The following is an 18,211-nucleotide window of genomic DNA, read 5'->3' on the forward strand; positions in this document are numbered from 1 at the left end:
GAATCTGCAAAAACTTCCAAGGTGTAAGCACCTTCCATTTAAAATTAGTTAAGGCGTCAAAACCTACAAAATACCGAAAATTTGAAGGTGCTGTTCCATGGGGGCTATATCAAAACGTGGACCTATGTGGACAAATTTTCGGGGAAAAGTTGTTCCCCCCAAAAAAGACTAAATAACAAATTTCAGTCATTGCGATGGCTAAAACCTTCAAAGTACCGTTACATGTGGGCTATATCAAAGCGTGATAAACTTCCAAAGGAAAGTTTTTATATCCCCAAAGTAGACTAAATGGCAAATTTCACTCATTTCGGTGAAAAAGTTGGTTGCAATCTTCAAAATACCGAAAATCGGGATGTGCCGTTCTATGGAGGCTATATCATAACGCGGACCTATAGTGTTTCTGTGGGCAAGTTTTTTTTGGTCCCAAGGAGACTTCAACCATTTTGGTATGATATTGAAACTAAAACTTCAAAATACCAAAATTTGGGAGATACGCTTCTATGGGGGCTGTATGAAGACGTGTACATGTACTGATAATCCTTTTCTGGAATATTTTATACCCCATTGAAAACTAAATACCCAATTTCAGCCGATTTGGTAGGAAATATGAGGATGTGGACTTATACCGACAAATTTCAGGTGGAAAGTTTTGTACCCTCCAACGATGACTAAATACCTAATTTCAGCCATTCAAGTGGGGTATAGAGGCCAAAACCTTTAAAACACCGAAAATCGGGAGGTACCGTTATATGGGGCTATATGAAGGCGAGGACATATACCGATACATTTCTGCTGGAAAGACTAAACCAAGACTAAATTCTAAAAATTCAGCCATTTTGGGGTGCTATTGAGGCCACAACCTTCAAAATACGGAAAATCGAGAGGTATCGTTATATGGGGCTATATCAAAACGTGGGCCTATACTGTCAAATTTTTAGGAAACATGTTTTATATCCCCAACGAGGACTGAATACAAAATTTTAGCCATTTAGGTGGGATATTGATGCCACAACCTCCAAAATACCAAAAATTGGGAGGTACCGTTCTATGGGGGCTATATGAAGATGTGGGCCTATACCGACAAATTTCTGGTTAAAGGTTTACCAGCCCCTACGAAGATTAAATACAAAATTTCAGACATTTTGGTGTGCTAATAAGGCTAAAACCTCCAAATTACCGAAAATCGGGAATTACTGTTCTAGTTGGTCTATGTTAAGCGTGGACCAATACAGCCCATTTTCAATACCAAACATCCTATAGGAGTAATTGAAACTTCTATACCAAATTATAAAGCCCTATGTTAAAAATTGCTCGCTGTATCGTTATTTCAACCGACGAACGGAGTGACGGATATGGATATATTGACTTGAAGCTTTTGCTGAAAAAAATATATACACTTTATGGGGCATCCGACGAATATTTCGATGTGTTACAAATGGAATGACACCATATTATGGTGGAAATTTTCAAGAAAATCGAAGAGTCAATCATTGCTAAAAATTTATTTTAAATATTTAATCGCGAAAAATGCATCCAAGCCCACTGTGGAAAAATTTTTATTAAATAGCTGATTAAAAAACCAAGAAATACAAAAAAAAAAAAAAAATTCTACCAATTTCGACCGATTTTAAAGAAGTTGTGAATTTGTTTATAGAATTCGTCTTTTTCAAAGCGGTATATCTCCGCAACCGTTAGCCAAAAAAGAATCTGAATATTTACTGAAATGTTTTACTGGGAAGCATGAGCATCAACGAAGCAAAAATAAGGAAATCAAAAACCACTTTTTTCAAAACAGTACGATTTTCCTCAGAACTCCCCATATAAAGTTTCATACGACCAAAAATGTGCCTCACCAAGATAATGGTTTTAGACGTATGTTTGGAGAAAATCCGTTTCAGACAAATTCAACTTTGGCCATGTCTGTCCGTTTGTCTGGCTGGACCGCACGATAACTCTCGAACGATTCAAGCGATTGGGTCCAAGATTTGGCGTTCGTAATATTTTGCCCACTAATTCGGGTAACTCCCCCACAGAAGTTCAAAATTGTTGGTTAAAATGGTACGCGCGATAACTTCCGAAGGGAGTGAACGATACTTTGAACATTGTAATATTTTTACCAACCATAGATGAGGTTCGAATATGGACTATATCGGTCCTTTCCTTAGGGTACCTTCCACACAAAATTTAAATTCAGTGCATTTTAAGATCTCCTCTTGCAACGTTTTGATTTTTTTCACTTTTTGGAATACCGCGTCTTTCCATCTCTTTTTCCACGTGTTCTCCCAATCGTAGCCTTGGCCTGCCAGTTCTGCGTGTACCGCCAGGACCGTATTTAAACGCCTTTTTAGCGGGTTCATCATTACTCATTCTTGTCGTATACCAGATACAGCTCGTGGTTCATCCGACGTCGATATTCACCTTCAACACAGATTGGCCCGTAGATCTTTCGAAGAATTTTTCTCTCAAACACACCAAGCACTGCCTTATCTGCTTGCGCAAGTACCCAGGCTTCGGAACCATACATACATTAACACGGGTAGTATCGGTGTTTTCTAAAGCGTTGTTTTTGTTTGACGAGATGTGGCCTTGTTTTTAAACTGCTTACTTAAGCCAAAGTAACATCTGTTGGCCGACACAATTCTACTCGTTTTTTCACAACTGATGTCGTTTTTTGTGTTTACGGCGGTGCCGAGGTAGACGAAGTCTTTTACTACCTCAAAATTATAGGAACCAACTTCCACTGTTGGTCCTAGCTCTATGGACGCATTGCGCGTCGACACCATGAACTTTGTCTTTTCGCCGTTTACTGCAGACCCACTTTTGCTGATTCGCCTTCGACCCTCTTGAAGTTATCAGTTACATCCTTTACTGATCGTCCCGTGATGTCAATGTCATCAGCATAAGCAAGTAACATGTGGGTGTGTCAGTTCTTTTGGCATTTTCATCTCGTGTAATCTTTTCCAGCAGGATGTTGAACAGGTCACATGAAAGGCTCTCTCCTGAAACCTGTCTGAAACCTTTTTTTGGTACTGAATTGTTAGGGGAGGTTCTTTTCTATTTATAAAGCTGAATGAGCTATGTGGGGATACCAAATTCAGACGTGGATTGGAATACCTTTGGGCTTGTAGGCAATAGAGGCATAATAGTTAGAGCATACAATCTTGTCTTTTTTCTTGTGGACGGGACACAGGATACTCAGGTTCCAGTCGTCGGGTACGCGTTCTTCCTGCCAGATGGTGCTAATTAGCTGATGAATACACCTTATCAGCGTGTCGTCTCCGGTTTTGAACAGCTCGGCTGGTAAGCCATCGGCTCCTGCTGATTTATTATCCTTTAGCCGGTTTATTACTGACCTTACCTCATCTTGGCTGGGCGGAATACATTCAATACCATCTTCTGGGATGGGATCTGAGGTATCTTCGTCGTCTTCGCTACTATTGCACACCAACAGTTTGGAAAAATGCTCTTTCCATATCCTGAGCACACTATCTGTATCAGTTACCAAATTACCTTGCTGGTCTGGATGTGCCTGTACGAAAGCCATCTGTTTGATGTTTTACTCCTTGGTAGAACTTTTGGGCTTCATTCTGTCTCATGTACATCTAGATTTTTTCACACTCTTGCTTTTCCTTCTCTCTTTTTCCTGCGGACAACACGTTTCTTCTCTCTCTCCTTTTTTCCCAATACCTCCCTCGTGCGTTACGGGTTGCTACTGATTGTAGTGTAGCCCTATATGCCGCATTTTTTTCTTCGGAAGCAGCGCGACACTCCTGGTCATACCATGGATTCCTCGGTGGAGGTCTTTGGTATCCAAGTATTTTGAAAGTTGTGGTCTCAATATTGCACTGAAATAGCTGAAATTTGATATATAGTATTCGTTGTGGGTATGGTAGCTCTACATTTTCGGTATTTAGATGTTTCAGAGTCATTATCAAATCGAAATTGGGGGAATAAAATACTCCAAAAGAGAATTATCTGTATAGGTTCACATTTTCATGCAGCCCCAAGAATGGTTCCTCCCAATTTAAGGTATTTTGAAGGTTGTGGCCCGATTATCGCACCGAAATGCCTGGTAGTTGGTCTTTTTTGCGGTTACTCCAGTAGTTTGTCAGTACAGGTCCACGTTTTAATATTGCCCCAATAGAACATCCGGAAGAGCCAGTTAGTATGGACTTACTGCCAACGAAAATTATACTGTCGTAATATGAGACAGGATAACTACCGTTTTTAACCATCTCAAAACGATCCTAGCATGTCCCTAAACTGCACAATTGCGAAAAATGTTTAAATTTTGTGTGAGAGGTACCAGAAGGAGTGGACCGATATAGTCCACATTCGAACCGGGTTACGATGCACAAAGGTTGGACCAATGTTTGTCACTCCTTTCGAAAGTTATAGTGCCCATCACTTTAGGTGGTCACCGTGGAAAATATTATATAGCTGTAAGCAAGACCACAAGAAGTACTTTCGGTAAAACAATTTCCAATGATCTTCAAACAGCCCTTAAACAGCATTTAAGCAAAAATTGTGAACTTTTTTGAGGGATGTACCCGAAAATGTTTTCTGATATAGACCTTCTTGGAATGTGATGAAATTAAGCAATGTGCGAAGTTCCTGTCAATTCGGATTTTTAATTCGTACGTTTTTGTGCTTACCAGTCACTTGTGTTCGTGCAGGCAGGGTTATTTAGACCATTTGTACATTACCTAAGGAATTATGGACTTGCGCCAAAAAATGTACCGCCTTTAAAGGGACCGCGAGTACAAACTGCGTAACCAAATTTCATGACGATTCGAGAAGAGTTCCTTAGTTACGCTTGTGTCAAAAGTTTTGAAATTTTGTGAGGAAGGTACACGATGTAGTGGACCGATTTAGTCCATATTCGAAGCTGATGTTGAGCAAATATTACGATGTGCAAAGTTTGGACCAAATCGAAGTTATAACAAGGTTGAACTTTGGCTGAGGGCATAATAAAGAGGAATATCTTTCTTTTTTTTGAGAATTTTTGCTATTTCGAATTTTGGTTTATTTTTTATAAAAAAAATAGCACTAATATGTCATTTGAGGTTCCAAATGGTCTGAAACATAGGCGCCATATGTCCATATTTTCGTATTACTCCCATATCACGATACCTCACGATTTTAGTTATTTTGAGGACTTTAGATACATTTTTTATCAAATTAGCTCTAATGTACAATTCAAAGTTTCTAGTTTTTAAGAGACTTATCCCAAAACGGTTCCTCCCGACACATGTTGCTTTACGTTCGTAATTTCGACCCCCCAAATCGAAAGGTCGATACAGCCCAATTTGGTGTCTTTTAAGTTATTTTCTTCTGCTGAAGTGGCTGTAACTTGTAATTTCAAATTATAAATGGGTAGAGAACCTTCAGGGATCAATGTAAGTTAATATTTTGGTATATACATCATATGAAGGTACCACATGGACCAAATAGAAAACATTGATGTCTCAGCCTATGTGATACTTTAAAAGGAAGATATCTCGGTCCTCGGTCTCAAGTGGCAAACAGTAATGGGAAAGACTGTAGCTATAGATTTATCGAGAACTTTCGGACCTCTGATACGCTAAATAAACGTCAATGCAAGAGACCTTGTCGGCTTTCTCTGGAACTGTAGGTGTATCGACAACTTCCGGCATTTAAAAAGGCAAAATAAACTGCACTGATACTCTGAAAAAAACCTCTCGGTGCTCGGACTCAAAGAACAAACTGTAATGCAAGACTATTCGGTCTTCTCTCCAACTATAGCTCTAGCGAGAACTTGCGGGCCTCTGATATGCTAAATAAACGCCAATGCAAGAGATCTGTCGACCCTCCCTGTGACTATAACGTTATCGAGGCCTTTTATTCCTCTGTGTAACTATAGCTGTATCGATAACTTTCGGACCTATAAAACGCTAAATAAACTACACTGAAAGAGACCTGGCAGTCCTCTCTAGAACTATGACTAAATGGTAAATAAATTGTGATACAAGAGACCTGTCGGCCAGAGTTTCTGATTCTTGGGATTGTACTGAACAAAAAAGCAATTTTCCGAAAAATGTGTACCTTCTCGAGGCCATAACTACCTGAAGGAGCGTTCCATGCTTTTGCGATGTACTAGAGAGTTCTTAATTATTGTCTTAGCTAAAATTGTTGTCTTTGTGTTGGGTCGAAAATCTCTGTGGTTTGGTTGTTATATGCCAAAATATTCAAAAATCCTTGAAAAAATACTTCAACTCGAAATCCGGGGGCTCGATTTTCACCGTAGACATGTGGTCTAGTTGACTTTTTGCTCAGTACAATCCCAATAATAAGAAACTCCAGGCGCCAGTTAACACTTTTTTCCTTCCATACAAATCGCTTCGGCCTACTGTCGGCACTCTCTGTAGCTATAACTGTATCGAGAACTTTTGGCCCTCAAATATGCCAAATAAGCTTTCATACAAGAGACCTGTCGGCTCTCACTGTAACTATATCGATACTTTTCGGCCCTCGAATGCGCAAAATAAACTTCAATGGAACAGTCCTGTGGGTCCTCTCTGGAACTTTGACTAAATCGACACCCTCGGATACGCGAATTAACCTCAGATGGAAGAGACTAGTCGGCCCTTGAATAATAAACGTTAGTATATGAGACCTGTCGGCCCTCTCTGTAAGTATTTCATTATTAAACTATAGTATACACAATCACCACTGGTCTTACCCATAAATCCGTCGGTAGAGGGGTGAGAGAGAATAATTTAGAAATAACAAGTAAAAATTCAGTGCGGATTTTTTGTGAGAACTGGGAACCTCAAATACCACAAAATATGGAGGGTATAATTAAAATTTTCATTCCGTTTTGTAACACATCGAAATATTAATCGGAGATTCTAAGTTGATATAACCATGTCCGTCTGTGCGTCCGTCCGTCCGTTGAAATCAAGATACAGCTCGCAATTTTTCAGATAGAGCTTTGTAATTTGGTTTCCGTAACTCCTAGGATGTTTGGTATTGCAAATGGGCTATATAGGTCCACTTTTTGATATAGACCCCATAGAACGGTACCACCCGACTTTCGCTATTTTGAGGGTTTTAGCCTCATTATCACACCGAAATGGCTGAAATTTGGTACTTAGTGTTCGTTGGAGGTATACAACTTTTGTATATAGCCACCATAGAACGGTACCTCCCGACTTTGGGCATTTTGAAGGTTGTGGCAACAGCAACCCACCGAAATGGCTGAAATTTGGTATTTCGCCTTTGTTGGAGATAAAAGCCTTTCTGACTCGGCGGTATAGTTCCACGTTTCGATGTAGCCCCATAGAAGTTTGTGACGTCAATGTCCCACCGAAATATCAGAAATTTCGTATTTAGTCTTCTTTGAGTCTAAAAACTTTCCGCCTGAAATTAGTAAGTATAAATCGACGTTTTGATATAGCCCCAATGAAACGGTACCTCCCCAAATTTCGGTATTTTTAAGGTTAGTCACATTGTTTTACCGAACTTGCTGAAATTTGGTACTTAGTCTTCTTCATAAACGAAAGGAAACTAATTGTCCAATTTTACTTCGTTACAACTCGTGGTGGAGGGTATAACAAATTCGGCCTGGCTAAACTTAACGCCGTTCTTACTTGTTTTAGTTAATTCGGTCAGGTAAAATCGGGAAGTACCGTTATATGGGGGGGGGGGGGGCTATACCAGAACATGAATCTATGTTGACAATTTTTGATGGATATGTTGTGTGACCTCTGTGAACCTCAAGCGTCCAATTACAGGTAGTTCGGTCAAACAATTTTGCTAAAATCCCCCCCAACCCAACGAAAATAGGACGGTACCGTTATATGAGGACTATACCGAAACAAAGACCTATATTGACAATATTTGGTGGAGATGTTTTGTGACCTCTGGGAACCTTAAGCGTCAAATTACAGGTAGTTCGGTAAAACAATTTTGCTAAAACCCTCAAAACACCGAAAATATGCGGTACCGTTATATGGGGCCTATACCGAAATGTAGACCGATGTTGGCATATTTTGGTGGGGATATTTAGTGACCTTTGGGAACCTCAAGCGTCAAATTACAGGTTGTTCGGTCAAAAGTTGTAGCTAAAATCCGCAAAATATCGAAAATCGGGAGGTAACATTATATGGGGGCTATACCCAGACATGTACATATATTGACGACTTTTAGTGGAGAAGTTTCGTGACCACAGGGAACCTCAAACGTCAGTTACAGTTACAGTCAGTTCGGTTAAGAATTGTAGCTAAAATCCTCAAAATACCGACAATCGGGTGGTATTGTTATATTGGGGCTATAGCAAAACGTGGGGCGATATAGCTTATCTTCGAAATTGATTTGCCAATGGTAAAAATACAAAAATATTGCATTCTAGCTCAACTATTGTGACCGCTAGGGTGATTACAACAGACAGACATGGCTATATCGACGCAGAATTTTATCCTGATCAGGAATATGTATGCTTTATAGGGTCGAAAATTATTACTTAATATACCCTCCATATTATGGCGGGGGTAATAAAAACTATTACCGGAAATTCGTCCTTTGATTTTTCCACACACTTTTAAAGCTCACCGACCTTACTTTACTTAGATGGCTTTTATATTAAACAGAACGTCTTGTTCCATAAGCCGAACTAAGAGTAGATTACCAAACGCACCGATCTTTTACTTTACTTCTCCAATTTTGGATGCCATGTTTTGTGATATCTTCTTCAACTTGGTCTTTCCATCGGAGTTTTGGCCTTCCCTTGGGGCGTATACCGTTGAGTGGCTCGTATTCAAATGGCTTTTTGGCGGGGGCATCATTATCCATCCTGCTGACATGGCCAAGCCAACGCAATCGTTGTAGTTCGATACGATTTACTATATCGATGTCGGTCAGCTGGTACAGCTCGTGGTTCATACGACGTCGGTATTCACCGTCAACGCATATTGGACAATAAATCTTTCGAAAAATTTTTCTCTCAAACACACCAAGTTCTGCCTCATCTGCTTTCGCAAGTACCCATGCTTCAGATCCATACATAAGTACGGGTAGTATCAGTGTCTGGAAGAGTGTAAGTTTTGTTTGACGAGAGGTGGTTTTACTTGTAAACTGTTTACTTAAACCAAAGTAGCATCTGTTGGCCAATATTATTCTTCTTTTGATTTCAAAACTGATGTTGTTCGTTTTATTTATGGCGGTGCCGAGGTAAATAAAGTCATTTACTACCTCAAAATTGTAGTTCTGAACATCAGCAGTTGGTCCGAGTCTACTGGACGTCATGCGTGTTGAAACTTTTTAATTTTCGCAAAGGTGGCTGTTACGGATCGAGTTGATCGACCTATTATGTCAATATCGTCTGCGTAGGCCAGTAACATTATATCCTTATTGTATATAATGCTATTTTTATCTGTATCGGTATATACATTCGCTTCTCGTATGACCTTTTCCAATAGAATGTTAAATAGGTCACACGATAAGCTGTCACCTTGCCTGAAACCTCGTTTTGTTTCAAAAGGTTCCGAGAGGTTCTTTCCTACTTTAACAGCTGATCTTGTATTAGCCAATTTCATCCTGCATAATCTTATAAGTTTTGCAGGGATACCAAACTCAGACATGGCTTGAAACACCTTTGATCGAATTGGGCTGTCGAAGGCGGCCTTATAGTCGACGAACAGGTGGTATTTGTCAATCTGTCTTTCGTGGATCTTCTCCAGTATTTGCCGCAGTGTGAAGATTTAATCAATTGTCGATTTACCAGGTCTAAAACCGCATTGGTATGGCCCGATTATGTTATTGACCATGGGTTTTAAACGTTCACACAGCACACTCGTCAGCACTATGTATGCGATTGGGAGCAGACTTATGCCTCTGTAGTTTGTACACACCGTCTTGTCTCCTTTCTGGTGTACGGGACATAGGAGGCTGAGGTTCCAATCGTTGGGTATGCTCTCTTCCTGCCAAATTTCGGTAATTAACTTATGCATACTCCTTTTCAGCATTTCGCCACCGGTCTTGAACAGTTCGGCGGGCAGCCCATCAGCTCCTGCTGCTTTATTGCTTTTCAGACGATTAATTGCTGTCGTGACCTCGCTTTGGCTAGGTGGAAGACATTCAACGTCGTCGTTTGCGATTGGTTCTGGTGTATCTTCATCGCCGCCCTTATTCGATACTAAGAGCTTCATGAAATGCTCCTTCCAGATCCTCAGTACGCTATCTGTATCAGTTCCCTTCATGATCTTTGCAGGAGAATGTGCCTGCACCATACCCTTCAGACTGGTGTTTTACACTCTGGTAAAATTTGCGGACTTCTTTCTGACTCCTGAACATCTCGAGTTTCTCACGCTCACGTTTTTCTTGCTCTTTCTTTTTTCTTCTGAAAATACGCTTCTCCTCTCTCCTCTTCTCCCGATATTTTTCATTCGCGCTTCGTGTTGCTACTGAATGCAGGGTTGTTCTGTATGCCGCGTTCTTTTCTTCAGTAGCCTTCCGGCACTCCTGATCGTACCATAGATTTTTAGGTGGTGGTTTTTGGTACCCAAGCACAAGCGGTCATATGCTCTCTCAAGGCGCTCGTAGAATATATCCTTGCTCTGTTCATCTTTCTCTTCGGTCTGGGCATTGGCGCAGATGAGACTGATGTTAAAAAAACTTTGCTGGCAATTCTCTCATCAACTGGAGTGAAGCTGGAGACGAGATTTTTAAGCCTCCTATTTACTATAAATCCAACACCTAGCTCATGTTTCGTTTCATGGCAGCTATAATACAGAGCGTAATCGTTTGTTTTTTTTTACGTCTGCCCGGTTCCATCGCACTTCCTGTAAGGCGATAATATCAGCTTTGTACTTACCAAGTACATCCGCCAGTGCGCAAACTGCACCTGCTCTGTAGAGAGTCCTGACATTCCAGGTGCAGATTCGCAGATCATGGTCCTTAAAACGCTTGCGGGGTTCGTCAACTTTGGAGGGGTTTGTTTTTCTTCTTTTTCTTTGTTTCTTCATAGTAGGCGGTGTTTTGACAGGGTGAGTTACTAGCCCAAGGCCCAACCCAAGTTTTAGTCATCTAGTGCCAGACTATAAATGGTGGGTCGCTGACTAAAGCTGCCCTAGAATAGGCTTTCTATGGATATATTAGCGTATAATTCTGTTATCTGACAAGATGACGAAATCTTCTTCCAAATTTGTCTTACGTTGGCGGTACGTGCCTTCCAAGAAGAACGCTATAAGATCTATGTAAAAAATTTTACAACTTTTTAAACAAAAATTTTACAATTTTTAGACAAAAATTTTGATTTTTTTATCCGTTAAATTGGTTGAATATTATGTTGTTTTGGAGATTGTTTTGTTTCCCCAAGGCTATTTTTGCATTATAAGATAATCGGGAACTTTGTTCATGTCATTTTATATTAACAGCATAAAACAATTCTTAACGTATACCCCCTCCAGAGGGGAAAGGAGGGAGAATGTTACGCTCGTGGTTTCTTAAAACACTCTACGCAGCAAAGGTGTAAACGGCGCAGTGGCTTGATTTTTACACTCAAAATATTTTCAAGTGGATCCACTGTGAGTTGGTGAATTTTTGGTCGGTTTCATATTCTTGTTCGATTTTTGTGTTTAGTATGGTCTCTTGCACGACTTCTAAAGGGAACCCAAAAATTTAGCACTATCGTGGCAAATAGTGCAGATCGTGTTTGGTCGTGTCGTGCAAAATCGTGCCTTGAAAAAAAGCACGATCACGCACGGCCAAAAATTTATTTCGTCACGACACGCACAAATACGGCGATTTTCGAGAAGGCAAGATCAAACACTATTCACGGCACGACACGCGCCCGCCTCTAAATCGGAATGGTTGGATTTTTCCTAAGACCTCAGCTCGTATTATTCGTTGATTTCGTAGCATAGTAGTGTACATACTTAGCTTTTTCTAGTTAACTTGAGGTAATATTCGCCATTTAAAATGTCCAGAAATTTGTATCCCAATCTTCGATTTGTCCCGAGCCTACTTCTTTAAGAGCTTTCAATAAAGACTCATTTGATATAGTCAATTTTCTTTTCGAATCCTTAACAGAGGTTTTAATACTACAACAACTTTATTTTCCAGACAACAAAAGTTACGCGATTGGTGAAGTTTTGCTGCGAAGGTTACCGCAAGATAAGCGGTAAATGTGAACCGTTTTGCCGTAAGGGTTGTGCAAATGGCAAATGTGTTAAGCCCAATGAATGTGAATGTTTGCCAGGCTATAAATTTTTCAGCAATCTTGAAAAGTCCAGGTGAGTTCTTCTATTCAACTTCTTGAAGATTTCTTAACAATCTTACTTTGTGTTTATATCCTTGCCCCCAAAACAAGGTGTGTTCCCGATTGCGGCAAGTGTAAGGGAGGCTTTTGCAGTGCTCCTGGAAAATGCAGTTGCTATGAAAACTTCGAGCTACATGGCGATACCTGTCAACCGGCCTGTAAGAACTGTGAAAATGGCTTCTGTAAAATGCCAGGTAAATGTGAATGCAATACAGGCTATGAAATGTCTGCGGAGGGAAAATGTGAACCGATTTGCGATCTGCCATGTACCAATGGTCGGTGTACTGCACCAGGCGTTTGCACTTGTAATGAAGGCTATCAAATGGATACGAATCAAAAATGTCAACCAATTTGCCGTGAGGGTTGTACAAACGGCCGTTGTGTGGCCCCAAATTTGTGTGAATGTACCCGAGGATATGGCAAAATAACGCCCTCGGTATGTGAACCCATATGTCATTCGAGTTGTAGGAATGGTAAATGTGTGGCACCCGATACATGTGAATGCAATGTGGGATATGAGAAATCTGAGGAGGAGGGAGAGTGTAAGCCTATATGTCGTGCAGGTTGTCAAAATGGTGAATGTGTGGCCCCTGAGACATGTGAATGCGTTAAAGGTTACCAAATGTCGGCAGAGGGAAAATGTGAACCACATTGCGAAACAGGTTGCCCTAACGGCAAATGTACGGCTCCTGATGTTTGTGAATGTAATCAAGGTTACCATATGAATGCTGAGGGTCATTGTGAACCCATTTGCTCGGGAGGATGTAAAAATTCAAAATGTGTGGCTCCCAATCAATGTGAGTGTCTTAAGGGTTTTGAGCCATCCTCTTCCTCTGCTAGTGAATGCCAACCAATTTGTAAATCAGGTTGTCCAAATGGCCACTGTGTTGCTCCGGGTAAATGTGAATGTAGCAAGGGATATCGTGTAATGGGTCCGGAGTTGTGTGAACCAATTTGTGACAACAATTGTCCACATGGCAAATGTGTGGCCCCCAATCGCTGTGAATGCCTCTCGGGCTATGAAAATAAATCACCCACAGTATGTGAAGCCGTTTGTTCAAAAGGCTGTCCGCATGGCAAATGTGTGGCTCCAGAAAAATGCGAATGCTTGGAAGGTTATGCAATGATAAGTGGCGAATGCAGACCCCAGTGTCCTGGTGGATGTGAAAATGGTGAGTGTATAAAACCCAATACCTGTCAGTGCCTTAAGGGGTATTCGCGTGAAACGGAAAACAAGTGCCAGCCAATATGCTCTGGAGGTTGCTTAAATGGCCTTTGTGTGGCCCCAGAAAAGTGTGCTTGTCTTGAAGGTTATTCAACCAAATCGGCAAAGGAATGTTCACCGATTTGTGCGACAAATTGTCCTCATGGTGTTTGCGTGGCACCTGGCAAATGCCAATGTAATCCGGGTTATAAACAAGTTTCTAGTGAGCTATGTGAACCCATCTGCTCACGGGGTTGTCCTAATGGTAAATGTGTTGCCCCTGAGATCTGTGAATGTTTAGATGGCTATGCCATGGAGGGAGCGGAGTGTAAGGCCCAATGTTCGCCAGCCTGTAAGAATGCCACTTGTACTCAACCAAACACCTGTGAATGTTTTGAAGGTTATGCTGCCATCTCCAACAATGAATGTGAGCCGATTTGTAATTCCAAATGCCCCAATGGTTTGTGTATTGCTCCTGGAAAGTGTAGCTGCCATAAGGGTTATCGATCTGTGGCCGATGAAAAATGTGAACCAATTTGTGACAATAATTGTCCGCATGGCCGTTGTATTGCTCCGAATATGTGTGAGTGCGAACAGGGTTATAGAAATGCAGATAATATGACGTGTGAACCAATTTGTGCTAAAGGTTGTCCTCATGGTGTGTGTGTGGCTCCGGAAAAATGTGAGTGCCTGGAGGGCTATCAAATGTCATCTGACAGTAGATGTGAGCCGGTGTGTGAAAATGGTTGCCTCAATGGTAATTGTGTGGCGCCCAATGACTGTCAATGCCTACAGGGTTATACAAAATCCGCAAACGATACCTGCGAACCTTACTGTACATCAGGTTGCATCAATGCTGGCTGCATTGCTCCAGAAATTTGTTCCTGTTTCGAGGGTTATGGCATGGTGTCACCCAATCGCTGTGAACCTGTATGTCGTGGTGGTTGCCACAATGGCAACTGTGTGGCGCCCAATGTTTGTGAATGTTTTCCTGGTTATGCCAAGGATACACCTTATATTTGCCTACCAACATGTGAAACGGGTTGTCCATTTGGCCGCTGCATTGCCCCCGAAACCTGTCAATGTGATGAGGGTTATAAAATGAATGCCCAAAATAAATGTGAACCCATTTGCCCAGATGGTTGTAAGAACGGAGAATGTGTGGCGCCCAATACCTGTGCCTGTTTGCAGGGTTATAAACTACTTTCGCCCAAGGAATGTCAACCAATTTGTGAGACGGAGTGCGCGAATGGTGAATGTGTGGCTCCTGGAGTTTGTGCGTGTCTGAAGGGATATCAAATGTCAGCAGACCAGCAATGTGAACCAGTGTGTGAACCCGCCTGCGTGAATTCCAAATGTATTGCTCCAAATACCTGCGAGTGTCATGAAGGTCATGGGAAATACTCAGAGCATCAGTGTAAGCCAATTTGCCCATCAGGTTGTGTTAATGGAGAATGCGTTGCCCCCGGAGTTTGCGAGTGCCACCAAGGTTATCAAATGTCGGATGAACAGAAATGTGAACCCATTTGTGAACCCGCCTGCGAAAATTCCAAATGTATAGCTCCAAATACCTGCGAGTGTCATGAAGGCCATGAGAAATATTCTGAGCATCAGTGTAAGCCAATTTGCCCATCAGGTTGCGTGAATGGAGAATGTGTTGCCCCCGGAGTTTGCGAGTGCCACCAAGGTTATCAAATGTCAGCTGATCAGCAATGCCAGCCAGTGTGTGAACCTGATTGTGTGAATTCCAATTGCATTGCACCAAATACCTGTGAATGTTTGCCAGGTTATGCCAAATCAAATATTTCGGCTGAACAGTGTGAACCAATTTGTCAATTAGGTTGTGCGAATGGTGATTGCATAGCTCCGGATGTTTGCCAGTGCCATAAGGGCTATCGATTGAATACGAGCGGAACATGTGAACCCACTTGCTCGGGCAACTGCCTTCATGGAAAATGTATTGCCCCAGATACCTGTGAATGCGATCGGGGCTTTAAGAATTTAAATGCAACCCTGTGTGGCCCCATCTGTGAACCGGAATGTCAAAATGGTAAATGCATTGCCCCCGGGTTGTGTGAATGCTTCACAGGTTATGAAATGGCCAGTGAAAACAAGTGCCTACCCGTGTGTTCGGAAGGTTGCGAGAATGGTTTCTGTGCGGAACCAAATATTTGTGAATGCAACGAAGGTTATGGCCACAGTTTGACCAGCAAATGTGAACCCATTTGCCTGAGAGGTTGTTCGAATGGAAGGTGTGTGGCCCCCGAGAAATGTGAATGCCTTGAAGGCTTCAAAATGAACTCCACGGAGAGATGTGAACCCATATGTGAATCGGGTTGTCCAAATGGTATTTGTGTTGCCCCGGGACAATGTTTGTGCCAAGAGGGCTATGAATTCAATTCCGCAGGAGATTGTCAGGCAGTTTGTCCGGAAAATTGTTTAAATGGTCATTGTGTGAGGCCGAATATTTGTGAATGCAATGAAGGCTATGGAAAACTGAGTGCAGATGATCAATGTTCGCCAATATGTGAACCACCGTGTGGTAATGGTACCTGTATCGCTCCTGGTAGCTGTGAATGTAGCGAAGGCTTTAAATTGAATGCCAGCAAACAATGTGAACCACATTGTGAGGGGGGATGTGAACATGGCTTATGTGTCTCTCCCAATGTCTGTGAATGTAATGAAGGTTTCACCAACTTAAGCGCAAATAATTGTACCCCTACCTGTGAACCCCCTTGTCACAATGGTGTCTGTATTTCCCCATATGTCTGTGAATGCAACGAAGGTTATCTGCTAAACCCAATGAAGCTGTGTGAACCCCAATGCACCAATGGTTGTTCAAATGGCAATTGCATAGCACCCGAAAAATGTGAATGCTCTGAAGGTTATCAAATGTCCGCAGAAGGCCAATGTGAACCCCATTGCGACAATAGCTGTACCAATGCCAAATGCATTGCCCCAAATGTCTGTGAATGCTTCGAGGGATTTGCCAAAGTATCGGATAGCATATGTGAAGCAGTTTGTGACAAGGGTTGTGTTAATGGTTTGTGTACTGCACCCGGAATTTGTGAATGCCTGGAGGGTTATGGGCGCATTGAAGATGACGCTGATAATGAATGCAAGCCCCAATGTAATCCTGCTTGTGCGAATGGCAAATGTGTGGCCCCCAACTCATGTGAATGTGATGAGGGTTATGAAAAATCTCCTGAAGGAATATGTGAACCTGTTTGTGATGACGCGTGTCCCAATGGCAAATGTGTGGCGCCCAGTAGCTGCAGTTGTAATGAAGGATATTTAATGAATGACTCTGGCGAATGTGAACCCCAAATAATGTTGAGAAAAACAATAACAACAACTTCAGCAGAAGAAAGAAATTCCCCATGTACCCCTGACTCTTGTCTCAATGGAGTTTGTGACAATGATATCTGTAACTGTCCCGAAGATACAATACTCGTTGTTGGTGACAAACAATCTGGCTGTGTGATTCGGTGTAATGAAGACTATCAATGTGGTTATGGTTACTGTCGGGCAAATGGTAGCTGTTCTTGTGGCGAAGGATCAGTTTATTCCATAACTGCAATGCGCTGTGAGGCCCAGTCTCTTTTGGCTGGTAGTGGTCCGTTTACATCGAAGCCCTGGTTGAAATGGTTCTTTATACTAGCTCTGTTGGCATGTGTGGTGGCATTTAACATCCTGATCATTATGTGTATCTATGCGAGAAGAAAAATTTCCTATAATGTGGATGATAAAGGTGAGTAATAGCTTGAATCTGAAGAATATTTTATTCTTTTATAGGTCGAAAACAGATAAATCGCTTTGTAGTGAGCGGGACATTCTGTGTTGCCAACAAAAAACATATAAAGATACAAACTTTTTGGTTTACAACGCCAGAAACCATTCCCATGACGATTTTCTGTTTTCAGTTTTAAGGAATTTTTTAAACGGTTTTGAAATATTTATTGTTTTCTTTTTTCATTTCAGAAACTCAATTGGGTCTTGTGAAATTGTCAGCACATAAAGCAGATGTAATTCGAAATCCAGAAACAGCGGAAGTCTAAATCGTACATATTTTTTTATGAATTAGTAACAGAAATTATTTTAACTAGATGTAAGCGATAGCTATTTAAATTACACTTTAGTATTATAAAATATTTTAAATAAACAAAATATACGATGTACGTGCTTGTATATAGGAATCTAGCTGAAAACAATTTTAAAATAAAGTCCAGCAACAATTTTGGAATCATATAAGGTGGAAATGCCATTACAAGCTATTGAGAACAAGTAAGCAAAGCAACACTGTGCTCTTGAAACAACATTAAATGGAAGTGCTTACACCTGGAAAGTATTTGCCGATTCTGAAACTAGAATTTTCATAGATGAGAAAAATCAATAAACCGAAAAAATCGCTGAAGCACGATTTTGCATGGAAACCGCAAGTCCTATCGAAATGGAGGCAATAGTAGGGTTTTCAAGAAAATTTACGCATCAAATTTTGACCTTTGGATTCTAATTACTAGGATGCTGTACGGAGCACACTCCTGGGAAATACTTAAAACGATGTAAAATCACGAGTTCTATAATCCACTTATGAGGTTTGAATATAATCCAGTTGCGCTCCGGATTATTACAAAAATCAAAAAACCCCGAAATTCCGGCTTCAAAATGTCAGAATTAAATCCTTACAATTTCTTCTGTCTACTATAGAAGACTTTAAAAGTCTATTG

General features: G+C 41.2%; 1 protein-coding gene across 1 annotated transcript in view; it reads left to right on the forward strand.

The window, feature by feature from the left end:
* The window catches only part of LOC141393893 (uncharacterized), a 68,967-nt gene extending 51,243 nt beyond the window's left edge, over positions 1-17,724 (forward strand). Inside the window, exons 2-4 of the mRNA XM_073967503.1 lie at positions 12,085-12,254; positions 12,332-17,235; positions 17,466-17,724. Coding sequence (XP_073823604.1) covers positions 12,085-12,254; positions 12,332-17,235; positions 17,466-17,542 — 5,151 coding nt within the window. The 3' untranslated portion in view covers positions 17,543-17,724. The remainder of the gene's footprint in view (positions 1-12,084; positions 12,255-12,331; positions 17,236-17,465) is intronic.
* The last annotated feature ends 487 nt before the right edge of the window (positions 17,725-18,211 follow it).

Source organism: Musca autumnalis, unplaced genomic scaffold, assembly GCF_047663935.1.
Source record: "Musca autumnalis isolate F117 unplaced genomic scaffold, ASM4766393v1 scaffold_2, whole genome shotgun sequence".
Lineage (NCBI taxonomy): Eukaryota > Metazoa > Arthropoda > Insecta > Diptera > Muscidae > Musca > Musca autumnalis.